Source organism: Pezoporus flaviventris, unplaced genomic scaffold (assembly GCF_033815535.1).
Source record: "Pezoporus flaviventris isolate CSIRO_AGI_PZ_B2104156 unplaced genomic scaffold, CSIRO_AGI_Pfla_v1 ptg000057l, whole genome shotgun sequence".
NCBI lineage: Eukaryota > Metazoa > Chordata > Aves > Psittaciformes > Psittacidae > Pezoporus > Pezoporus flaviventris.
The window spans coordinates 5,762,856-5,789,208 of NW_026892605.1; the positions used below are offsets into that span (position 1 = coordinate 5,762,856).

The 26,353-nt window shown below is 40.3% G+C and overlaps 1 protein-coding gene across 1 annotated transcript in view; it reads left to right on the forward strand.

Moving 5' to 3' along the window:
- The window catches only part of PLCXD3 (phosphatidylinositol specific phospholipase C X domain containing 3), a 102,684-nt gene that overhangs the window by 56,707 nt on the left and 19,624 nt on the right, over positions 1-26,353 (forward strand). Inside the window, exon 2 of the mRNA XM_061469485.1 lies at positions 9,233-9,941. Coding sequence (XP_061325469.1) covers positions 9,233-9,941 — 709 coding nt within the window. The remainder of the gene's footprint in view (positions 1-9,232; positions 9,942-26,353) is intronic.

Here is a 26,353-nt window from a genome sequence, read left to right on the forward strand (position 1 = left end):
GGCAGAAGGAAAATGCACCTTTATCTCCTGCAGGAGGGTAGGGAGAGAGGTTGCAGGGGGATGAAATTAAGGGGAAGGCTACCAGTTCTGGGGAGTAATGGAGAAGGAACGAATCAAACATTTCCTTTTCCCACGTTATCACTGTGGTCTTCAAGGCAGTAGGGGATAAAAGCAGAGAAGAGTGTGTTAGAGGTGATGGAACTGACACAGAAGATGTGCACAGACTGGGGAGTGAATGTCTGATGGGGAAATTGTGATTGTGCTCTATTTGCAGTGGCATTTAAATTCCTGCAAAGTTAATAGTAATGTAACAAATGTTGCTTTAACAGCTTCGTTCTGTCACTCGTGTCACCTTTTTTGCGAACATGCTCAAACACAACCAGAATACATTTTCTTTTGTCCCTGCCTGTCTCTTATTGCTCTCTGGTATTCGATAACTTCAATTTATCTGGTGTTGATGTAATTCCAAAGCAATTTGGAATCTTATTCTTCTGAAAGAAGCTAAATCAAAATGGGCCTCTTCACTGCAGCCTTTTGTGCACATAATTAAAATAATTCAAACAGTTAAGTGTTCTTAGAATTGGGCTCTGGATTTGTACTTTATTGGTAATCTCCTGTTGAAAACCAAGGTTAATTCGTATCTGTAGTTATAGTTTGAAAGCATTAAATGCTTACTTAACAGATTAAAACTGTTGACATTGGAAGATTTAAGTGTCTGGATATAAAGTTTTTTGTGCTGTATGGCCTGGAAAAAATTTTTGATTTAGAAAGTGTAATGATTTGTGTTCATGTTACCCACAAAAACATTTCAAGTTTGTGTAATAAGCTTCTTTTTAAAAAGTCTTCATTTTGGTTTCTGTTTTGTTTTTTTTTCTTTTTGAAACTTCAGAGGCTTACCTACAAAAAGTGAAATAGCTCTTCTGTATTCATCACTTGAGAGGGGGTGATTGAGTTTGATTTCAGTTATGTATGGGCTAGCTTGCCACCTACATAATGCAGGCTTATAAAATATTTTTTTTTTACTTTCTGATCAGGCAATTCTCTTGAATAAACCCCAGATATTCTTACATATTAAGAAATATTCCTCTCATGTAAAGAAAAGTCCAATGTTTTATTTTTAATGAAAATCCTAATTTCCATGCTGAGACCAAGTTGTAAGAGGGTGTACGTTTCGGCTGGCCAGGAATCCAGGAAGAGCATCTACTACTCTGACTTTCATTGAAAAGGTATCCTGAGCCTTTAGAAAGCCAAAAGATTGGCACAATTCTATTGGTGCTACAGGCAGCCTTGCGTGAAAACTTGGCTAATTTATGGGCAGCGCAGAGACTTGCAGATAAGGAGTTGCAGAAAATCCTATGTGACTGTCGGAGTCTGAGATAGGGGGGTATGCTGTGGATGAGCTTCCTTGTTAGGTACTTGCACAGTTAGGCAGTTTGGTTGTGGTCAGGGAGTTTGGGTGGATAAGACCTGGGAGGTGGTCAGCTCAGTCTCTGCAGGCTTCTTAATTCAGACACAGAACAGAACAAAACCTTGGGGGATTGCAGAGAGAAAGTTCACTGGTCTCTCTGCAGAGGGGCATTTTTGGACTTCTCAATTACACTCTACCAGATGTAAGCTAACTTGTATAAGGCTGTCTCTGCATTTTTAACTGTTTTACCTAGAAACAGCAGCATGATGCTTGGGGAACTGAACTGTTTCTCATAGGGTTTTGACAGTTTATGAGCCTAGAAAGAGATTTTATGGATAGCAGAGTGTTAGCTGTATGCATTACATCATAACTTATTGTGATCAGATACACAGCTTCTGTAATGGGTCACACATGCACCCTTGGTCTGACTCCAACTTCTTCATTAACTGTATTTTTGCATTACCTGGGGCTTGTGGAGCCTGAGGCAGTCTGGTTATCTTTCCATGCCTTTGGATGTTGGAGTGCTGAGTAACTAAGCCCTATGGCCTTTCGTTGGTGTCAGGGGTGCACAAATGGTGATCAACACTGGAAAAACAGCTGGTAAGAGGGGCAGCTACCTGTAAGGAAGCTATGTCTCCGCAAAATTTGTATCTTCCCCCCCCCCCCCCCCCCCAGTTGTTTTTGTTTTGCTTTCCTGGGTAATCTTTTTATCAAACAAAGCTTGTATTACCTAAGCAGTTTGAATGCTAAAGGTATCCAGACTGTGAAGTCAGAATTGCATTGCTGGTGGCAGCACCTTTCAACTTCCTTGAGATGTGCTGTGGCTTTGGACAGAGCAGTGCTAACCCATCTTAAAAAGAAGGTGAAACACAATGTCGAAGTGCACCAGTTCTAGTGGTCATGACCAGACTTTGTTATTCCTTGAAATCACAGGCAGCTGGGTAAATATTCATGGGGCTTTTTTCTGGTTTAATTTTTAAGTCCAAGCACGACAGTGAGAGCATACCAAACAAGACTGCAAGAGCACCTGCATTGGTCTCCTGTGTGCTTGAGGTAATGGAATTTGTCCTAGCTGTTCTACCACAAGAGGAAATATGTTGTGGTATTCTGTCAGTAACTGTAGAGCCCTAATTGACAAGGTTGTTTTCAAAAAAGCAAGGCTGCACTACATATGACATTTCACCAATAGTCACCAGTGGATGTTGTCTCCTAAATACAGGAAGACAACAGCAGGTAAAGCCTGTAATGACATCCAAAGCAGCAGTAAAAAAGTCCACTTCTAACAACTATTGGGAAACTCCTTGCACAGAGACAAGAGGAGCTTGCAGCCTGTGGGAGAAGGGAAAGTGAGTAAAATATGCCAAAACCTGTGAACCTTTGCTTCCATCTGTCTGTGTGTCTTCTGTGACATTTGGATCTTCAGGGTGTGATTGCTACTGTCAGGAGCATGTTGAGCAGCACTGTTTGACTCAGTACTTTTTTTTTAGGTGCTGTTTACCAGGCTGTTACAAGGAATGGCCAGATCTGCAATGAGGCAAGGGAAAGCAGGGCAGGGTGAAGTTCAGGTACACTTGCCTGCTTTATGAATGATACGTTAAAGCTTAGCCACCAAAAATAGTAGCTTCACTGTGCCTCTGTGTAAATACCTGTGGGACTGAAGAAACTATTCTGGACTAAAATGCACTCTCCTCGAGGGACTTTTTTCAGCACTGAACCCAATTATTTTTTAAATATGGGGTTAGCCCCCAGGAAGCCATAAATACGTCCATAGCTAAATGTAGTGGGTTAGGTATTCCCAATTGTCCTATTACAGGATTTCAGTAAAGAAAACAAGAGATTGTTTTCCCTAGCAGAAGTACAAATAGATGTTTTCTTGCAATTTAAGTAATACTGTACATTTTATTCTTGAATATCCAAGTAGTGTTTGGCCGCATCTAAGTTCATGAAAATTTAATGTCTCAATGGTTGAAACTGGCCACTTTTGTTTTTTGGACCCTGACTGCTGCAGACATTGTAAGTGTCTCTTGATAACTGGTTCTAAATCTTTATCTTCAGGGGTGGGGGTAGGGAGCAGACACAGAATAATTTATGTTGGAAAAGATCTCAAGAAGTCATCTGGTCAATCCCCTGCTCAAAGCAGAGCTAACTCCAAGTTAAATGTGGGAGATGAGGATCAGGGGTACAGAGTCCAGTCCTGCTGCACTCCCACTCCAGGCTTAACTGGTCTTGGGGAAAATTATTTTTTACTTATGTCCAAGTGAAAAAAATTCTTTTCTGGAGAGCTGCTGTCTAGCCAGATAATCCCCAGCTAGAGACCCTGCTCTCCCAGGGACACTGTACCTTCTGTTCATTGCTTTTTCAGTTCAAGGTCACTTGGAAGTTATCCATACAGGTAAACTTGCCTCCTGCCTTACCTCTTTGTTTTCTTGCACACTGTCCATATGCTTTAGAGACATTGCCTTTCAAGTTCAGTCACTTCTCCTGAGCCACTTGGCATTTAAAGTAATTCAACTGCGGCTTACTAGTTTCCTTACCACATACCAGTTTCCTGAGCAAGCAAAGATGGCTGCTCTGAAATCCAGGATCTTCAATCTGCTATTTGTCTTCCTCACTTTCCTCAGTATTATAAATTCTTGTATCACTTCATATCCTTCATGTCCATTCTTCCATTTCTTCAAGCCATTTCTTCCTTAGTTTGCAACATGTCCAGCAGCATGCTTGTCTGCTTGAAGGAGTACCTGCAGAAACAACAACCTTGTTGCTAAAAAACAACAAGGTGGTTGGTGACAGCCAGCATGGCTTCACTAAGGGGAAATCCTGCCTGACCAATTTGGTGGCCTTCTATGATGGGGCTACAGAACTGATGGACAGGGGTAGAAAAGTTGATGTCATCTACCTGGGCTTCTGCAAAGCATTTGGCACTTGTCCCACAAGACATCATTGTCTGTAAATTGGAGAGAGATCAATTCGATAGGGGGACTACTCTGTGGATAAAGACCTGGTTGGATGGCTGCATGCAAAGAGTTGTAGTCAATGGCTCAATGTCCAGCTGGAGACCAGTAACGAGTGGTGTCCCTCAGGGATCAGTGTTGGGACCGGTCTTGTTTAACATCTTTGTTGCTGACATGGACAGTGGGCTTGAGTGCGTCCTCAGCAAGTTTGCCGATGACACCAAGCTGTGTGGTTCGGTTGATACACTGGAGGGAAGGAATGCCATCCAGAGGGACCTTGACATGCTTGTGAGGTGGGCTGATGCCAACCTCATGAAGTTTAACCATGATGAGTGGAAGGTCCTACACCTGGGTCGCAGCAATCCCAGGCACAGCTACAAGTTGGGCAGAGAAGAGATTGAGAACAGCCCTGCGGAAAAGGATTTGGGGGTGTTGGTCGATGAGAACATGAACATGAGCTGGCAGTGTGTGCTCACAGCCCAGAAAGCCAACCGTATCGTGGGCTGCATCAAAAGGAGCGTGACCAGCAGGTTGAAGGAGGTGATCCTGCTCCTCTACTCTGCTCTTGTGAGACCTCACTTGGAGTATTGTGTGCAGTTCTGGTGTCCTCAACATAAAACTGACATGGAACTGTTGGAACAAGTCCAGAGAAGGGCCACGAGGATGATCAGGGGACTGGAGCACCTCTCGTATGAAGATAGGCTGAGAATGTTGAGGCTGTTCAGCCTGAAGAAGAGAAGGCTGCATGGAGACCTCATAGCAGCCTTCCAGTATCTGAAGGGGGCCTATAGGGATGCTGGGGAGGGACTCTTCATTAGGGACTGTAGTGACAGGACAAGGGGTAATGGGTTAAAACTTACACAGGGGAAGTTTAGATTGGATATAAGGAGGAAGTTCTTTACTGTAAGGGTGGTGTGGCACTGGAATAGGCTGCCCAGGGAAGTTGTTAATGCTCCATCCCTGGTGGTGTTCAAGGCCAGGTTGAACAGAGCCTTGGGTGAGATGGTTTACTGTGAGGTGTCCCTTCCCACGGCAGGGGGATTGGAACTAGATGATCTTAAGGTCCTTTCCAAACCTAACATTTCCATGATTCTATGATTCTAAACAAAGTCATTGCTTTCCAGATTGCCAGCAAATTTCTCTCTTCCCCACGAAAACAAGCCCTGTAATTATAAGTCTTCTTCCAGTTGTTAAAGAAGGTTTTGCCTCCTTTGTCTCTTCTTGACTGGACAGTCTGTACTATATGCACACCTTGTTTACCTTTGTTTGCCACCCTCATGATCTTGATCCACAAGCATTCCTGTTTGACTCTTTGGATCAACAGCATGTTGTGTTGCTGAAATAGTGGGAAAACTATGCCGTATTTCCAGAAAGTGCAGGACACCTAGTGCACTGGTGAGAAAATATGTTTGCTCGTAAGAGGAATATCAGCTTACTCCTCCTCCTCCATCCTGGCAAAGGATGAGTAAGTTCCCCTCCCTCTACTTCTCCATGTCTTGGTCTGTGAAGTCTCTCTGGTAGATTGTCATATATATCAGGTCAGCATGTCATACTGCAATAGATAGTCAGTGTGTAAGCTCTGTTACTTTCTAAAGATTGCAGGAGTCACTGCATTAGTATTTCTAGAATCATAAGATGGTTTAGTTTGGAAAGGACCTTAAACATCATCTAGTTCCAAGCATCCTGCCATGAGTACCTTCCAGTAGACCAGGGTGCTCAAAGCCCTACCCAGCCTGGCCTTGGGCACTGCTGGGGATAGAACAGCCACAGATTCTCTGGGCAACCTGTGCCAGTGCCTCACCACCCTCACAGTAAAATTCTCCTCCTAATATCTAATCTAAATTTACCTTCTTCCAGTTTAAAGTCATTCTTCTTTGCCCTATCGCCACATGCCCTTGTAAGAAGTCCCTCTCCAGATTTATTGTAGGCCCCTGGAAGGTACCAGAAGGCTTCTATAACGTCTCCCCAGTGCCTTCTCCAGGCTGAACAACATGACTGTATCCTGCATCTTGTCTTCATGATTGCTGAGATTTTGTGATATACAGAATCTGTAAGTCCACTTCCCAGAGGCAATATAGAATGTGAATATCCCCATGCACCAGAAGGTTAGAAGGAAACCTGTTTGCTAAAACAAGCGTATGTTTGTACAGAATTCTGTCATTACCAGGAACATAGTGATTTTGAGCATGTTAGTGGAAAATATCATACTCTAATTTGCTCTGCCAAAGGTACAGATTTTGAATGTTCCCAAGTAACATGTGTAAGCTGGTTAGGACAACAGGGCAGGATGAAAACAAATGGAAACATAGATGAGAGCATGCTGGAAATAAATATTGAGGCAACTATACAGATTATTTGTACATGTGGCAAGATAAAACATTTTCTGTATTTTTCATTCTCTTGAAAGCTGACTCCTGCTTCATTCAATGACAACTGAGTTAAGTCTTATTTTATTTTTGTAGTATTTAACAGGATTCTTTGTTTGGATTACAATACATGGTGATACTCAGAGCACTGTGTGCTTTTCTCTGTACCTTCTATGAAAGGATCACCATTTTTTGGCTCGAATATGTGCATGAAGACCTTAATTAAAAGAAAGATGTTTTTCTAAACTATCCTGCTTGTAATGTTCAGTGTCTGACTGTGGTGTTTCTCACTTCTCTACCCTCTCTTCTGTTTTGCATTGCCAGTACCTAAAGCTACCTGCTGACAACTTGTTCCCCTTAGATTTCTGCTTTGAGAACTGTGCTGCCTCTCTTAAGTAATTTTAAGCAGTGTTTGACACTGTTGTATTTTGGCCATGGTGGTCAACATTAGCTGCTTCTGCAACTTCAGGTTGTCAGTGGCTGTAGATCAGGCAATAAAGGGTAAATGGCTTAATTAATCAACACCATTTTGAACCTGCCTTGCATCAGTTGATCATGGTTATACCTGTACTTTTTCTGACCTGAAATCCTACTGAAATAAAGGGGGCTTCAATGGACAAAGTGAGGGTTTGCAAGATCCATCCTTAGCTAATGTCAGTAGCTATGCATTGGTTTAAACAAGACTCGGTTTACTTTGATTTCTAGATTAGTGAAGGTAACATTGAACAGAACATTTAATTTATCTCATTGATTTTCCCTGTAATACTGTTGAAACACAAGTCATTGCTCTAATCATTTGTTTTACCATTAAAATTCTCTATGCAGATCTGGTCCCTTGAGATATCAATGTGTAACCAGATACTCCATGATCTAATCAGCTTCTGCAAGAAATATGCTATCTCTGCAACACTTAGCAGCAGAAAGCTTAATCAAAATGGAAAATTTATCTAATGTTTAAAGCAAAAGCCAGTTCAAAGCGACAACCATGAAAAGCAGGGCTGTACAAAATCTTAAGACAGTTCTCAGATTAAACAAAGCCAAATCCAAGCCAGAGTCTAACATGATTTTTTGTGACTCCATTTATTGTTAAGGAAGAAAATGTTACAGCTGTGACTTCAGTTTCTAGGGTTCCAGTTCAGTTAAAATAGCATTGAAACAAGAATGACTGACTAGCAGGATTTCATTAATGTGGTACTTGCCACAGCATGCATGCTTTGGAAAGTAGTTTTTAAAGGCACCTACAAAACTGTCAGTAGCAGGCAAGACCTGTGCTCTGAACTCATTTTGGTGCTAGGATTTGCGTCTCTGAGGCCCTAATGGTACAGTTCATTTCTGAAATAGAGTTCTACTGACACTGAAGAAGTTTTACAAGCAGTGCTACATAGGCTGTGGAGCAGACCTGCTTGCTATGGTGAATCTGACCAGAAACATCTCTTCTAGCTGGAACAGTGGGACTGTGGCTCTGCCTGCAGCCAAACAGTATTTCCATATAAACTGCCAGATTTCACCATCAGTGTTCAGAAGGATAGTGGTGTTCAAGGGTGATAAGCATCTTCTAGTGCCAGCTCACCTCTCCATAAAGACAATGTCCCTTATGGGGGGGAATGATCATGTGTTTGGTGGTGTCTTTAGCTTTATCAGCTGCTTTCATGTAAATGTCTGAATGCTGAGCAAGATAAGTTATTTTGTGGTTGAGGGTTTTCTTAATGGATGTACCTTAGAAACAGTATTTTTCATAGCAAGGTATCTCATACCTTTTATTCATCTTTGTTAAGTTGTGGAAGGAGGTAACTTCTGTACATAGGCATGTTAAGTACTGCATCTTGTTCAAGACCATGCACTGGAGTTTCTGTATTGTATCAGTGACAGGCAGTGCTACTCTTGGCTCTATCTGTTGTACTTTTGTAGCAAAGGAAAACAGAATTTGAGGTAAATTTGAGAAGGAAAACAGCATTCAGTAACCTTGTTGATGAGACCTGAAATAAAGAAAAGATTGGAAAGTTTAAGTGTCCTGTACATTTTCAACTCATATTTTAGCTGCAATATAAAGCCAGCTGTGATATTGCTGGTTTGTTTTGTGGGGTATTTTTAGTTATTTTAATTTTTTTTTCTTTGTTTCTGTAATCTACACAATGCATGATTCGGTGTATAGGGCCAGACTCTCCTCTTTTCATTGTCCCTAGGGATTTATTATGGGACTATCTTTGCTGGGCTTACACCAGGATTATTGCTTTGATGTTCAAAGCCCAATGACTTCAGTGACCTTAAAGGCATAAGAATGAGAAGAAAGTGAGGAAGTGCCCATACAAGCAATTAAAGCAGTGCCTGTTTATTTCAAGTTCATACAAGCTGCTGTTGTGGTAAATGCTGAGAGACAAATGTAGTATATTAAGATAAAGGGCAGGGGAGGAGTCTACTGGTGAATGCTGGTACAGGTCAGAAAATTATCAAGAATCACTAATAACAGATTAATACATATTGATTGTTTTCTTCTATTGTGTTTTTAGGTTCTCATGACTCATTTAGCTTTTACATCGATGAAGCTTCTCCAGTTGGTCCTGAACAGCCAGAGACGGTCCAGAATTTTGTATCTGTTTTTGGGACTGTTGCTAAAAAGCTGATGAGGAAGTGGCTGGCTACACAGACCATGAACTTCACCAGCCAGCTGGGGGCAGGTATACGGTATTTTGATCTTAGAATTTCCACCAAGCCCAGAGATCCAGACAATGAGCTCTACTTTGCTCATGGTTTATTCAGTGCCAAAGTCAAGGAGGGTCTGGAAGAGATCAATGCGTTTCTTGCTGACCACCCAAAAGAAGTGGTCTTTCTGGATTTCAATCACTTCTACGGGATGCAGAAATACCATCATGAAAAGCTTGTCCAAATGCTCAAAGACACATATGGAAACAAAATGTGTCCTGCTATATTTGCCCATGAAGTAAGTCTCCAGTACCTGTGGGAAAAGGAACACCAAGTCCTGGTGTTCTACCACAGTCCAGTGGCTCTTGAGGTAGCATTTCTTTGGCCAGGCCAGATGATGCCAGCTCCCTGGGCAAACACAACAGATCCTGAAAAGCTGATTCAATTCCTCCAGGCATCAGTCACTGAAAGAAGAAAGAAAGGTTCCTTCTTTATATCTCAAGTAGTGTTGACACCAAAGGCTAGTACAGTGGTGAAAGGGGTTACTAGTGGTCTCAGAGAAACGATCACAGAAAGGTAAGTTTCTGGCAGGTAACGTGTTGCTGTGCTGAATGTGTGTGTTTGGTAATGCTGCTTTTCTAATGCTTTTTAAAGAAACTCCATCCTACTTTAGGTTAGTCAGAACTTGTGCATAATCTTAAAATATTTAAGGGGACATACATTGAAAGACAAGTTTTTGTATTTTGAAATAAAAATTTGCGCTAAAGCCTAATGCAATTATGGGATTGGGATTGTTTTGGCCTTATTTCTTTTTTTGGGGGGTTGGGTTTTTTGTTTGGGTTTTTTTGTTTGTTTGTTTTTGTTTTCAAATGTGGTTTCTTACCATGAGCACTGAACACCTTGTCTTGGATTTCCTTACTGATGTGGACAAATCTGTGTGAATTATCTAGATCATGTACGTTTCTATTTATGCATCAGGCTTCAGGTATTGGGTAGATATTTTTTTTTGTTCATGAGCAAAGCCTGAAACTGAAGAATTTGCATCCTTAACTATCTTTATGTACCTTAAAGATGTACAGATTTTCTTTCTGCATAACATCACACATTATATCAAAGATATCAGGACACTGTTAGAGTGAGTTTGCCTCCAAAGAAGCCTTCATTTGTCATGCAGGAATGAGACTGCAGACCACTGTACAGGTTCTGTATATGGAATACTGTGTTGACAGGCCATTAGTTGTTAGATTACAAAAAAAGCAGTCTGTGCAAGATGTGAGTTATTATGCCATTCTGACTTGAATAAATCACAGCAAGCTTTCAGTTTAAAGGCGTATATGTATGACTGTTCTTGCCAACTTTGTAGGAAATGTGAAATTTAATGCCAAGGCAAAAGAGCTATTTTTTCCCCTTTAAAAAAAAAAAAAGGAGAAGGGTTGCAGAGTGTAAAAAAAATTTATAATGGGAGTCAATGACCTTCTGATGTTCTGCTGTCTGCATTCATGTGCCTGTGTCAGGAAGGTCTATTTGGAACACTGTCTCCTTCTGTATGAGATGAATGACACAGTGCCTGTGACACTACAACCTGCAAAAGAAAACATGCCTCATTTTTGAGAAAGATTGAGCCATTTTTATGGCAGCTTTCCCAAGTGACTGTTAACTTGAAAAAACAAGGAAAATCTTTAGCTGAAATGGTAAAACACTGACACAAGGTTTTGTAAACGCTGGGATATGATTCAGAAATGCTTGTATGACTGCACTTGCAGCTGTTTACATCCTTCACATGTTTTTATAAGTCCATTGGACTAGGGATCTCCCTTTCTGCATAATCTGAAGAGCACTTCTCTCTATTGAAATGCTACTTTCTTGATGGATTTCATGGTTAAATATTCACTTTGTTGTTCAGGGATTTGTTTTCTCTGGTAAACATCTTTCTGAGTGTTCTTCAGACCATGAAGTAGCAAGATCAAGAAACTACCAGATTCTTTTTAAAATCTGCTGCATCAGTAAAATATCCATTAAAAAAACTTTTTTTCTTCTCTGACTCACATTGTGCTTCCTCAAAGCTGTTCGGAAAACTAAAAAAAAGTGGATTGTGAATAAGTTTGTCTGAGTTCTGAATGACTTGAGCCTTTGAACTCTTAGTAAGCCTTTATCTACAGCAAACTTTGAGATTATAACTTGAAATTTTGGTAAATAATGGGGCTGGAATACCTGGAAATGTTGTTTCCAAATTGCAGTTGAGGTTTTTCATATGAGCTCCAAGTGTGTAATCAGAGGCTGCTGCATGAATGCGCTTTTTTTTCCTTCTTTGCCTAACTTTTAACCATCACAAAAGAAAGGGATCTTTAAAATTATCTCCAAAGCTAGTATTCAATCTTCCAAGTGTGGCATCTCATTTTAAATTTTTATTTGTATTTTTGTTACTAAAAGACACTGCAGAAAAACACAGGCTTTGAATGTTGTTAATCAATGTAGGAACTGAGCTATATTGTTAACTGCTCTGGAAGTAGACTCAGAACTGATCCTCATTTGACAATGATCCTGTTAAAAAATACATAGACAAGCAATTAAAGGATGTGCACAGTTAATAGAATTTACAGAATTCACTTCAATCTCGCTGCATTAATGTTGCAGTAACTTAGGAGCCAGGGCGTAACTTCCAGCTGCACTGTTTGTTACTTTCATCTGTCTCGCAATTGTTTATATAAAGATTATTCTGTCCTTTTCAGAATAAATACACAGACCACATACATTATTGTGTTCAGGTAGATAACATCTGTGCTTTTGTTGCCAGTTGCTGCATAGTTTTATATATTTTATACTATTTTCTGCTTATCAATTAATGCTGGGAAGAGCTTTTCATTAAGAATGCAGTATCTTGCTTTTAGCAGCAGTTTTGTAGTCATTTGGGTTGGGTTTTTCTCTCACACTAAATTTTGACAGATCTGAATGCAAATGTGGAATAAGATTGAATTTTTCAAGTAATTCTGGTGTGTTCCCCCCCCCCCAATATTACATTGCAGAAATGTTTCCTTTGGCATTTGCAGACATATCCTGTAGTCTCTATTTCTGTCATCTGTAGAGTAGCCATTTTCATTTACATATTGACTTATTTCTGAAAATAAAACAAAGCTTAGGTCCTTTTGGATCAGAACAACCATATTAGGTTTTGGTCTTTGAAGCTGTTTGTTAGTCATGAGATTATGTACAATTTGAAAAGCAGTGGCCACCTTAGAGGAGGAACCTGGTTTCTCAGTTGCAACAGACTGCAAAAACTGCAAGCAGACACTGAGCAGCAATCCATGCCCCTTTCTATTGTTTTGTATCTCATGTTGTGAAAGAAATATTCCTCCATAGCCAAGCTGATTGGTTTAATAGCTTTTCACTGCTGCATGTGGTGGTGGAGGTCCACATGTTCAAACTGCAGTCGAAAATTCTCCTAAGGCGATACATTTCAGGAGACGTGACGTTTTTTCTCAGCCTTTTCCCCATAGCACAGATATGCAAGAGGGAAGGCCCATGGCAACTTCGATTAAAAAAAAGCTTTCGAGTTCAGTAGATGATATACCAGGACTGGGTTTTACTGAGAATGCTTGCCCACAGGCTTTGCTGTCATCACAGGTAATGCGCTGTAGGACAATAATTTGAAAGAAGGAGAAATGATAAAATAGTCAAGATTTCTATTCCTGCACAAATACAAGAGGCAAAAGCCATTTGTTGTGTGCTCTTCTTAGGACCACAGCTCATCATTGCAAAACTATGTAACACAGCTTTCATCTTCATTATTTGAATGAGGAAGATGGCTCGCCTGAGTGCATGTTACGTTTCTTGGATTTGATGAAAAACTTTGAGGACTAACAATATGTTTTCAGGCTTAACATTCTGTCAGACACAGCTTAGATGCCAAGGCATACTCTTTGATTAGCAAATAGTATGTACCAAATGAATTGCATTCCCACTGCTTATTGAATTAACTTCACAGTGAGGCAGCTGCCTTTAGTACATTTCAAAGGTGGCTGTGAAACAACCTTTTCATGAGTGTAGGGTTGTTCTTCATAATGATCTACTTTGTTTTCCGATTTGCAGTGAAATTGCTAATTTTATCTCTGACACTGGAGACAAGTATGATACTCTCTTTTTTGTCTCTGAGGTTGAGTAATACAGAACAGGAAAAAATAGAACTCCTTCAGAGGACGCAAAAGTCCTGTGGTACTTTTAAAGCTTTCAAGAAATAGACATAAAGACATACCCTGTCAATTGTCACTTGATTTCCAAAATAATCTCTAGGGATAATGTTCCCTGTATTGCACATGTGACTAAATCCTTGCCTACCATGCTAAAGCTTCCCCCTTAGCAACCAAAGCAAATTTAAAAAAAAAAAACAAACAACCCAAAAACCAAACCTAAAACCAGGAAAAAACCCCACCTGCACATGAGAATGAATCTTTGGAGAAGAAGAAAAGCAGGCAAACTGTTAACAAAAAGGGTGGTAAACAGGCCACAGAAGCTGTCTGCAAAAAAGCCATTTCTGGGTGCACTCATAAACCTAAGCAGAGTCAGATTTAGCGAGCACATAGATGGATATTAAATGAAAAATAATCAAATAATCCTTGAAGTTTCAGGAAGTTTTTTTTGTTTTTTTTTAAACAGTTGCTGAGGGTGTACTCATCCAAGCCATATCTCAGCCAGATGAATTTGTGAGAGTTTCTGTGTTGCTGGAAGAGAGGGATTTGATCATATTTTGATCCACACTTGATATTGACTGATATTGACTTGTTATTCCCTATTTTTTAAAAAAGAAAACAGAAATGTCACCTGTGGCAGTTGTATTTTCCTGATTGTCTAGGCATCCTTCCTGCTTGTAACCTTGATATCTGTCTTCATTATGGGCTGCAGGAGAGCATCAGGCCCCAGTGAGCTGATTTGTGTTTAGGACTTAGTGACCCCATAGCAACATAGGTGGTATGTGAGCTCTTTAACTGTCAACAGACAAGTGCAGACTCCATCTCTCACTAATATATGTGGTACAAACTGTCATTCTGGTATATTACTAGGGAATTCAAAAGTACTCTGGTCACTCTAGCCTAATCCTTAGTATTTCTGCTCGTCCTCAGACTACTCTTAATTACATTTCTAGTCTTTCCACACAAGAGGCAATCTCTGTTTGCATACAGAGCAGTACAGGGAGACCTTACTTTCATTTAAGTATCTATCTGCCATGTCAATAGGCCTGCAGAATAAAATTCCTAATAGGCTGTGTATGCTCAGCCTAATTTTGCTGGCAGGCATTTTAGTGGCATTTCACCAGAGGAGAATCTGTCTGCACAAGGATTTTAATATAGTGTTCCATTGGGAAGTGCTGAGTGGTTGTGTCTGGTGGCTTTGATCATGAAACTGGAATAGTATTAAAATGTCATAAAATACGTGAGCACTGGAGTTTTAATAACTTTATTAGGGAAAAGTATTTACCTACATACAGATTAGTATCCTGTGGGATTTAGTTCAGAAAGGAAGTTGGCATGGTGATCACCAGCTCTGTGACCATTAGAACTATCAGTGGCTTAGCTTTAGGATGTGTGTTTAGGGTAGTTGGTGTGGTCTTCTCTTCTGGTAGTTTGGGGTGTCATAGAATCAACTAGGTTGGAAAAGACCTTTAAGATCATCAAGTCCAACCATTACCCCAGGTATGCCAAGACCAACATTGAACAGTATCACTGAGGGCCACATTTACACGGTTTTTGAACACAGTCTTTTCTTCTATTTGGCCTGCTCATAACTTTTATCACATTATGCACCAAAAGACCTGCTTGCAGTTCTGCTATATGCTGTGTGACTACTTGTAAAGATATTTTATGTGATCCATCATCACATTCTGAGCACCATCAGACCCTGCATGTACAGAAGGCAGCAAGTGTTTTTCATCATGAAAGGAAATGTTCATTCCTCCAACTCTGCTGCTGTAACCTGTCACTAATGTCTATTTGTCTCAAAGATTTCATGCTTTAGTCTGTGTGGCTGCTCTAGTGAAATTGCAAATGGATCATTAAATCAGTTGGGTTTTCTTTGATCTTTCTGACATTACTTAGATCACTAAGGAAACTACAGCTAATAGACACTAACAAGTGCTTACCCAGGGAGAAATGCATTAGTCACGCTAACTGCTTTTACCTCATTCTGAAGAGAATGGTTTCTTGGTGGGTTGGTCATTCTCCCCTTCGTTTATAAGTTACAAAATGAGTACTGAGGTTTACGCAAACAAGACTTTCCACATTTATTCTCAAGGTGGCTTTCAAGCTGGTAATGAGTTTCTGTAATACAAAAACATATATGTTAGCAAATATACCTGCTTAGTCTGTAACATTTTTGAATCTATGTTGTATTCACACTTGCATGCTGCAAACAGTCGACTTCAGATCTATTCTGGTAAGTAGATGAGTAGGTGCACCCTCGTCAATTTTTAAGCAGAGAACTGGGCAGTTCTAAGAAGCAGTCACTGTGTGTTTGGAAGTTTGAATTTTTAATCTCCTCTAGCTTCTCTGTGGTCCTGGAGCGATAGGACGTGGATAGAATTTCTCAGAAAAATCTTTTCACCTCTTAAAACCCTGCTGCATATGCTGTATCATTCCTCATGTATTTGGGCAATTCTCGGTATTCTCCAAAACCTTAGAGGGCTTTCTAGACAGAACACATCCATGGTCTCCCTAGAGAAGTCACCTGCATATTCCCAATTTCTCCAGTGGCTATGTCTGCTTTGATGGTAGGCTTAAGGAAGTCTTAGCTACAGAAAGTCTCTGGGATCCACTGATGCCAGAGAAAGTGATCAGAAAGTCTACAGGCAGTCTCTGGGATCAGAGAGTATACCAAGCTCCAATTATTTTATTAGATGATTCCCATGCTTATAAACAAATAGCGTTTGTGGAGTGAATGAGCAGGTGGGGCATGCAGGCTACAGTCAGAGTTCTGTTGGGGCAAAGCCTGCAGAGGATGCAGTAAGGCATCCTGGCACCCTGGTGCCACATTTGTACAAGTGGCTGCAACAGAGTGAGTAGGACAGGACTTGTATATAGGAAAGGCAGCCAGGCCAAAGGTCTTGATGATGTATCAGCTTCTGTATGATGCAGAATGTGCACAGGGCTATAAAAATGCCCGTATTTTTCCTCTGTTGAAATAGGGATGATAAAGCTTGTTCCCTAGGAATTCAGTAATGTCTGCGTGATGCAATGCAATTCTTTCTTAGGGAGAAAGCTTATTTTCATTTCTTTTGTTCTTAAAGCCTGGAAATGTTAAACTTCATTTTATTGATCTTTTCTCTACAACTTTACTTTTGGACAACGGTTTCATGATTTCATTTTCTTCCAAGATTTATTTCTCTCAGGGTGAGGGGTGTGGGCTAAGATATAAACTTCATGTATTCAGAGATTATAATAAAAGATAAATAATTATAATGCTAGCATTGCATGTATTGTCCCAGGCTGTACAATTGCTTCACCAGAGCACAGCCTATTATATAAAAAGTCTTTCAGTATTTATCTCAGACACAAAGAAAAATAATAAACCCCATGTCTTTAAGACACTGAATGATCATAGAGTGGGATTTGACCTTTGACAATATTTTAATGTTGTAGCTGTTGTTCTGAGAGTTTTTGTAACTAAGCAACTGTTATCCAGAATGTATTATATCATAAAATAGTATTAAGATATAAAAGAGAATGAGTGGTTAGAGTTGAGTAGGAGCCATGGTGAGCTGCAGGCACTTTCCCACTGAAAATTTTTGAGCTATAGCACAAAGGAGGAATCCTATCGTCATTTGTTTCATGGTGGGATATTGAAACCTACTTATCTTTCAAGTGCTGCCATGGCACTCTCAACATGACAGTTGTGCCAGCAAGCACTTTAAATCGAGACTGAAACTAGATCTTTGATGGTAGCCTCCTTAATTTTGCTGCTGGACAATGAAGTGGGAGAGCCATGGATCTTTACTCCCTTTCTGCTTGGACTTATATACTCTGAAGTCTGAAACTAGCTTCTCTTTTTTTCCAATGAGACCTATTCAAATTACAGCTGCAAGGCAATGTCATAATCCAAATAATTATTACTGGTGCAGGGCTTGTGATCACTGTCCCTGTGTCAGGAGGAGGATCTGCCTTTTCTCATGACCACTGTTGTTGCATCTGTTCCTTAGCCACCTTTCACCATCTCTATTTTCCCCTCACACACTCTTTTAACTTGGTTTTTATTTCTTGCTCTGGGCTGTTTCAAGCAATCAGCCCAGCAAGGTTCACTTCTACTTCAGCTGCATGCATAGTGATGGTTAGGATTTGGACAATTAAGACAAAACAATTAAATCTGAAACTAGAGTGTAACCATCCGTCTTTAAATTTGCCACTGGGAGGAATTAGGAAAAGCCATTTCATACCCAAAAATGCTGTTTCAAGCTGTCATCGAATGCTGGTGGGTGGTCCTAAAACTCATTGCTGGAAGATCATCAAGGTACTTGTGTATTGTCTGAGACCAGTGCTGTTTCTATGAAGAGTATGAGTGTGTGGCATGGTGAGTGTCTGCTCCTACTCTGGTCCATCTGTTAAGCATCCTTTGGCAGAAAGCAAAGGATAGGGATGAGCTAAGAGAGGTAAATTCAGCACTGCAGTGCTCAAAATGAGAGACATGCTCTTGCCCTGTTCTCACACCCTCACACTATGCATTGTAGGTTCCTCTGAGTCTGTTACTAACCTCAGCTCAGAGTATGTGGCTGACAACGATCTGTCTCACCTCTGCTGCTGGCTCCTTCTCTCCATCAGACAGCATTTCAGTGCTATTACTGCCTGGCTGCACTAGTACAGAAGGAGACATAAATCCAGCTGAACAGTTTTCTCATGGGAGCAAGCTCCGCCCTCTGACCTCTGCAGTCTGAAGAACATTTGTGGAAATAGTAATCCATGTGATGAACTTCTGCTTTTTTTTTCTCCTAAGCTATTTCTCATAAGAGTTATAAGTAGGCTGTTGCTTGAAAAATATTTTCCAGCTCAGCCAGGACTTCTTTTTGCTCTCTAGTAACTGGAAATAATGCACTGGATGAATTGACCACAAAGCTCAGTTACTGTAATTCCCTGTCACCAACCTTCTGGGCTTCTCTCCTGCTACAGACATCATCAACCGTACTGGCTGTGCTGCTGTTCTCAGGGTACATCTCTTCTGAGATGCAGACTCACATCTGCTTTGTTTCCAAAGTGCTGTATACTTTTCCCTAGGCCCAAGCTTATGAACTCTTGTCGTCTCTTAAATAACATGTCCGTTGATGCATAATATGCCAGCATGTTCTGTCACACTGACCAAGGCTGTGCTAACAGGTCTTACCCTGAATCACTGCTGGGTCAGGGGTGCAGGATCTCTCTGGCTGGACTTTGTTGCATGATGCGAGGCAAATGCTCAGCTGTCACATCAGCATCTGGTGTGAGAGGTTTGTAGGAAGAAGGGTACCAAAGCAGCTCTATGGTGAATGTGCCAGCCTGGTTTGTATCCTTCAAGAGGAGTGTGAGCCGCTACAGTGACTCTTATGGTTAGTGCATGACTGACGTAACAAGTCTCTGTTTCCTTGTGGCTATGGAGCTGAGTGGTCCAGAGTGACTCCATGAAGGAGGGAATGACCTCCCTTGGCAACCTGTCCTTGAACACCTCTTGAGTGAATGGACCTCAAGGTGGGGGCAGGTGGAGCAAAGTCCCTCCCAGTGTAAGAGAACATCAGGTCTGAGAAACCCTGAGGCACATGAACATCCATAGGACTATGGGACCTGATAAGATGCTTCACAGCCCCGAGGGAACTGTCTGCTGCAGTTGTCAAACCACTCTCCGTCATATTTGGAAAGCCATGGTAGTCAGGTGCAGTCCCTGAGATTGGGAAAATGGAAGCATTGTACCCATTTTTACAAAGGGTATAGAGAAGGCCAATGGGAGCTACCAACCTGTCAGTCTCCCGTCTGTGCCTGGGAAGATCATGGAACAGATTCTCATAGAAGCTATGGTGCATGGAGGACAGGGAGGTGATTTGAGACAGCCAGCATGGTTTCACCAAGGGCAAGTTTTACCTCACCAACGCAGTGACCTTCTCTGATGCAGTGACTACATCAGTGGACAGGGGAAGAGCTACAGATGTCATCTATCTCGACTTCTGTAAGTCCAGATAGACACAGTCCCCCACAATATCCTTCTCCTAAATTGGAGAGATATAGAGTTGATGGGTGAACTCTTCAGTGGGTGAGGAATTGGTTAGATGGTTTGCATTCAGAAAGTGGTCAATGGCTCGATGGCTAAGTGGAGATCAGTGGTGAGTGGTGTCTCTCAGGGGTCTCGACTGAGATCAGTACTATTTAATGCCTTCATCAATGACACAGACAGTGGGATTGAGAGCTCCCTTTGCAAATTTGCAGGTGATACTAAGCTGAGTGGTGCAGTAGATGCCTGAGGGATAAGATTCAAAGGGAGGTATTCAAGCTGGAAAAGTGGGTGCACGTGAACCTCAACAATGTCAAGTGCAAGGTTCTGCATAGGGGTTGGGGCAACCCCTGGTATCAAAATATCTCAAGGGATGACGAGATTGAGAATACCCTTGAGGAGGAGGAGGACTTGGAGGTACTGGTGGATGACAAGCTGGACATTACCTAGCAGTGTGCACTCACAGCCCAGAAAGTCAACCGTATCCTGGGCTGCATCAAAAGCGGTATGGCCAGTAAGTTGAAGGAGGTGATTCTGCCCCTCTGTTCTGCTCTGGTAAGACTCCACCTACAGTACAGTACTGCATTCAGGTCTGGAGTCCTCAATACAAGAATGACATGGACCTTTGGAGAGGATCCAGAGGAGGACCACAAAAACCCTCAGGGCACAGGAGCATGTCTCCTCTGAGGACAAGATGAGTTAACTGGGCTTGTTCAGCATGGAAAAGAGAAGGCTCTGGGGAGACCTTGTTGCAGCCTTTCAATACTGGAAGGGGGCTTTTAAGAAACATGAGGACAAACTTTTATAGGGCCTGCTGTGATAGGACAAGGGGGAATGGTTTTAAGCTAGAGGAGGGTGGATTAAGACTAGATATAATGAAGAAATTTATTATGATGAGGGTGATGAGACACTGGAACAAGCTGCCCAGGGAAGCTGTGGCTGCCCCATCCCTGAAGTGTTCAAGGTCAGGTTGGATGGGGCTTTGAGAAACCTGGTCTGGTTGAAAATGTCCCTGTTGATAACAGGGTTGGTTGGACTATATGACCTTTAAAGTTCTCTTCCAATCCAAACTATTCTGTTATTCTATGACCTCTTTGTTACGGCATGTCTCAACCAAATATCTCTCCTGGCTGCACTCCAGGAGGATTTTAGTCTGTGGCTGATATATCTTCTGGAATCCCTTGCTATATTTTTACAAGCTATATAATGTATTTTTAGTCTACATTTTCTCTGATGGACTGTCATGTGGTTATTTCATTTGTGGTATAGCAACCTTAGTTCATCAATGTGGAGTTCTCATTAAGTAAAATACCAGATCAATTCAGTAATGCCAGTATTACTGGAAATATGAGACTTCTCACAATGTCTGCTTATTTTTAGTGCTGATCAGAACCAGTAAGAGCTCTCTGAATCATCAAAACATTTTTGTTTTTAAAGCTAATTTAAGATCACATCTCTGATATATTGGTCAATATTTTATTTATCTTTCTAAGAGTTTGGTCTGCAGTTGTTAGTTTTGTCAGATGGGGCAGCAAGTGCATGTTTGTGTAAATTGTTTCCACCCAGTGATTACAAAACTATTTTTTTCTTTTTCCCATTGGTGTAGCTTTTTATTGAAAACTGTAGGTATCTTTTTTTTTTTTCCTCTTTCTCCAGGAGAAGTCTACTTTAACAAAACGTGAAAACATTTCAACTTTTGTATTTCTATTAGTTTTTTTTATGTCTTCAGGTTTGTGTTGCAGTGTTAATTGTATATATAATATTTAACGCTGTTTCTATATTCACAACTTTCCATTATTGTATTCAGAAACAGGTCTTAAATTTTATTTGGTGGGGCAGGCCAACATTTTGTATTTGCTTTCAAATTCAAAACAAAATCACACTTTGAAAAGCTGGAGTTTCTCACAGAACAGCAGTTCTTGATTTCAGGGCAGATCTATTTAATACCACAATGGATGTCTAACACTAAAGTACACAGCTTTTACTTGCCCCCCTATCATTGTTGATCAAGCAACAGTCTGCAGAAAATTTAATATTTTTTTTTTTCCTCATTCCTGATGTCCATTTTAGTTTTGCTTATGACTGTTGAAAATTACAGTTTTATCCATTAAAGATAGTGTATACCACTGGGAAAGCAAAGTAACAGTATTAGTAACAGTAATTATTCACTACTGCATGGTGACAAACCCGATAAAAGGACAGAGTTTTTCAAGGATACGCTGTCTTCTAGGTAATACTGTGTCATAACTCTGGGACTTTTACGGTTTTGCAGGAAAAATAAGTCAGAACTTGTTTTAATTTCTCTCTAAGAAAGTTTAACCTCATTATTCTGGCCAAAAGTGAAGTGGCCCAAATGCTCCCTTTAAAAATTTAAAAACATTTGAAGTCAAGGCAAACAGCATGATGGTAGAGATAATCCAGAGTTAGTGATTTGGGGCTATGCAGTGTGGAAGAGTCTGACACAACTTTATGATTGATATGAATTTTGCTGCCAGTTGTGTTTTATTGCCATAAGCATCATCCTCTAGACATTCCAAGACTGTTGATATAACTTGATTTAAAAGAAAAGATGACTATTAGCATTTGATTACAAAATCTGCCAGTAATGAATGTTAAAAAGGATGGCCCAAAGGTAAACATAAATATCTACCAGGGTGAAACAAGCAGATTTAATTCTTTCAGTGAATTCCTTTCCACATGGCAGTAAGTAAATTGTGCCATGGTTGCCTTGTGAGCTTGTTAAATAACTGCATTAATTCTGTTTATCCTCTTACTAAGTTCTGCTATATTCAGCATGGATCTTGGATATTAGTTTTTCATCCAGTGTTTGAATTATAAAGATTCCCCTTGAAGCCTTTGTGACTCCTGGTAACACTGGGGAAGATGTTTTATAAAAGCCGTCAGAAGGGAATACATTTAAGAAAGGAATACATTTAAGCAGAGAGGAGAGTGATCTGCTAATTTTCACAGCAGAATTGCTGAAGGACTAGCATGAGCATTGCCCACAGTGAAGGAGACCTATAAAAAACTGTGGTTTAGAGTGGAGAACAGCAAACATAACACCTATGTCTAAAAATGGTAGAGGAGTGGTCTAAGTCCCTACAAGCTTTCAGGAGAAGGCAAGGAGACCGAAGAATTTAACTGGAAAGAAATGGTAATTAAAGATACAGAGGTTAATGGAAAGTAGGATGAATATTGATGAGGTTTTGCCAAAGGTGGACAACGTCAAACAGACTTCATTTGTTTTTGTAACTAATTCTATGGACATTTTACAGGAAAATTTTGCAATTTCAGTAATGCAGCTGGTGAAGTGTTAAGTAGGATATTATCAATCAAAATGGAATTTGGGAATTGGAAATGGAGTTAGGACTGGTTTGAAGAACCAGACTGAAAAGAAGGTAATAGTAGCATTCTTCAAAAAACAGCCTCTTCATCTTTAATATTTCTGTGAAGGACCTTGGATTCAGCTGTAGGTGTCTGCTAATGGTATTTGCTGATAACACAAAGTAAGGGGATATCTTAATAACAGAAGAAAGCTGAGGAGTAACATAAGGGAGGAACTGGATGCCTGCAATATTTAGGAATGAGCTGGAATTCAGTAATATAAAATGCAAGGTTGTAACAATGGGAGCAAGCTCTGGTAAGATGGGATCTCATCAGCTGGGATAGCCAGGCAAGACAGAAGCTGGTTAAAACTGAGCCCTCAGTGGAAAGCATCTGGGAAAAAGAAGAGTATCCTCTTCATACGCACTGAGGCATCTCCAGCATGTGCATAAAGGTAGTGATATTTCTGCCCAAGGTGTGGGTAGGATATATTTTTGGATATCATATGCAATTCATGTTCAGTGAAGTAGAATAAAACCAGCACAAATACAGAGGGGGACTAGGATAATCAGGGAGTGAATTGCTGAAGACATTGAGAGATCTTGTCTTGTTTATCCTAGCACAATGAAGCCGAGCAACGCTTCTACACTGACTAAATAATTTCAGGCTGGAAGTGATAGAAGGGCTATATCCCATCACAGCAGTGGTTTGCCATCAGTCTTACAGCTGGAAAAGTGGCAGTGAGAAAGGTGATGTATTTTATGAGCTCTATCTGCTTTTGAAAGAGGACAGAGATCATTAGCAGATTCCTGCCAGGCCCCCTTATATGGGAGAATGTTGCAGCTGCTAACCCACTTTTTCAAAGGCAGCTGTGCATGGTCTTGTCCATATCACTGGCTTTGTCCCTGGAAGTGGAAAGAGAGGACCGCAGGGTGCAATGTTTCTCTCCCTGCAAAATTGCCTGAGGGAGTCCCAGGAGGATTCATGTCTTGAGGAATGTTAGAATTTACAGCCTGGTGATGGGGAAGCAGGTGCTGTTGCAGTATTTGTTCATGGCCCTACAGGCTACCAAAGAAGTCGGAGAAATCTGTGTTAGATGGACAAATCCTCCTGGTATGGTACCAACATGACAGAAAAATAGTCCAAATTTGGCATAACTACAATTGGTATAATTCAGGGTTTCTCATATAAATGCTTTGGGTTTGTTAAAGCTGGTTTGTGAGGAAAGCAATAAGAATGAACAAGGAATAGCTCAGGGAAGTCTGCTCCTGGTAAATGATTCACAGTAATGCCTAGGGTGCCTTTTATGAGGATATTGCCTCTGGGATCCAGTTGATTAACAAAGCTGGTTTAGTTGTGTTAGGCCAAAGTTAGAAGCCAGAAAATGTATAAAAAATCGTAAGCAGCCTAGTCTCCCTCTCTGGTGAGATGAAGCAGTTGTAGAGGAGCTACAGTCTGTGCAATGACTCCAGACCTGCACCAGACTGCAGTGCTGGGTGGCACTGGCAGTGTAATAAGTATTCTTGGTGCTGTGTATCTATTTGATACACACCTTGGAAGGGAAATAAGAAAAGTAGTTTTGCACGTGAAGGCTTGGTGGAGAAAGAGGTGCAGGAAGTTCAGTCCATGCAAAAAGGCTGAACAATCAAATAAATACAATCAAAGGAAACAGGAGAGGTGGTGCTGAGATGGAGAGAGGTACAGCAGGGAGGAATTTTGATACTAAACAGAAATCTGCTGGGAAAAAACAGATTTGTGAGCACCACTGATATTTTTTGAAAATTGTATCAAACTTGATGACTAATTGAGGAGAATATGTAGGAAAACATCTTATCTTGATATTTTCTAACTTCGTATTTCAGAAGCATGGAAGCTTTGGAAGTTTCAAAATAACTTTTATTTTTAAATGACACCTAATTTAAAAGACCAAAAAGTAAGAAAAGAATGTTTAATTTGCTATGTTGAATATTAACTAGATGTTCAGGTTTTTTAAATAACTGAAAAACTGTATGTTGCTATTTAATTTTGTGCCCCACTATCTCATTTCCTGACTTGTTTTAATCACAACATCATTCAAGTCAGAGCTGTAATTATGCCAAATTTCTATTACTTGAATCACAGTATGTTCTGTGTTTCTTCATGCTGTCCAGATAGCAGCAGTGATGAGAAACTACTATTTCCTCATACCTTTTTTCAAAGGCAATTATTTTTGACATAATTTTCTATTTAAACTTTGTTGGGTGGATTGTGTCATTGTAATCTGATGATATTCCACAAATGAAGCAGATTCCCACCTTTGAAGAATCAGAAAGTGTTAAATTTCTGGGAACGCTGCAAAACTCATTCTTCAATGCAGCGTTCTTTGAGTACGGTTATTTTGCTTGCATTTTTCAACAATATATGAATTATTCTACACTGTATCTGAATAATGTATTGTTGAATATACTGAGCAAGGTACTACAGCAAACTGTTGTGTGCAGTATTTTATACTCTGGTTGTCTTTTCTGCTACTGCAGACTGACTTTATGTCTCCATTTCATGAAACAAAAATATCAGAACCACTTAGAGTTGTTTACTGGAAAGAAAACGGAAATTGCTTTTTTTCTGAACTCAGTAGCAAATGATTCAAAAGTAAGTGAGATTTAGTCAAATTTTGAAGCATCAGCAATAAGAAAACAATTTTGCAGGCTACACCATTAGACTAAAAAAAAACAAACTCCTTATTTTATCTATCTAATTAAGTAATTTGGATTTAATTTTGTGTCTATTTCAGTGGAAACTGTGCAATGATGTGTAAAATTCTGTTACAGGCCTTACAGTGGAGTGATAGAGCTGGCAGCTAGAAGTTTCTTAAATAAACTCTGTCTCCCACCTACCTGCTCTGCTTTCCCTGATAGCAATATGTATCTTCTTACTAAATTTTCCTTTTACTAGAAGTGGGATTTTCAGAATTGCTTTGCTAATTCATCAGTAATTCCAAGGTTCTAGGCAGGGCTAGACACCAGACTGGTAGAAATCACTGCTTGTTCATTCTGGTAGACACTATTTCCTTGTTCTCCACATTAAATTTTAGAGTATCTCCTCATGCACAATCTTTTTTTTTGTCTTTTTCCTTTTTAAAAAAAATTCCTCCTAGTCATGCCTTTTAATCTCTCTTTTCTTTCTTGCATCATTCAAGTTTTATATGTGCAAGAAGGTGAGTTTTGTAAAAAGGGGCTGAGGCATCAGCAGGAAGTGAAACTGAACTGGGGAGTAGCTGGGCAGCTGGAGTCCCATACCAAGTTGTTCAGCAGGGGACTTGAATGGTTTACTACAGTGATTCAAGTGTAATGAATGTATGAACAAAAAGTAACTCTTTTGTAACTCTTTTTTAAAGAATTAAAAGATGGGGGGGGGGGGTGAGAAGGGAAAGTCACAAACCTGTAGCTATTTCCCTGATTACTCATAGATGTTTT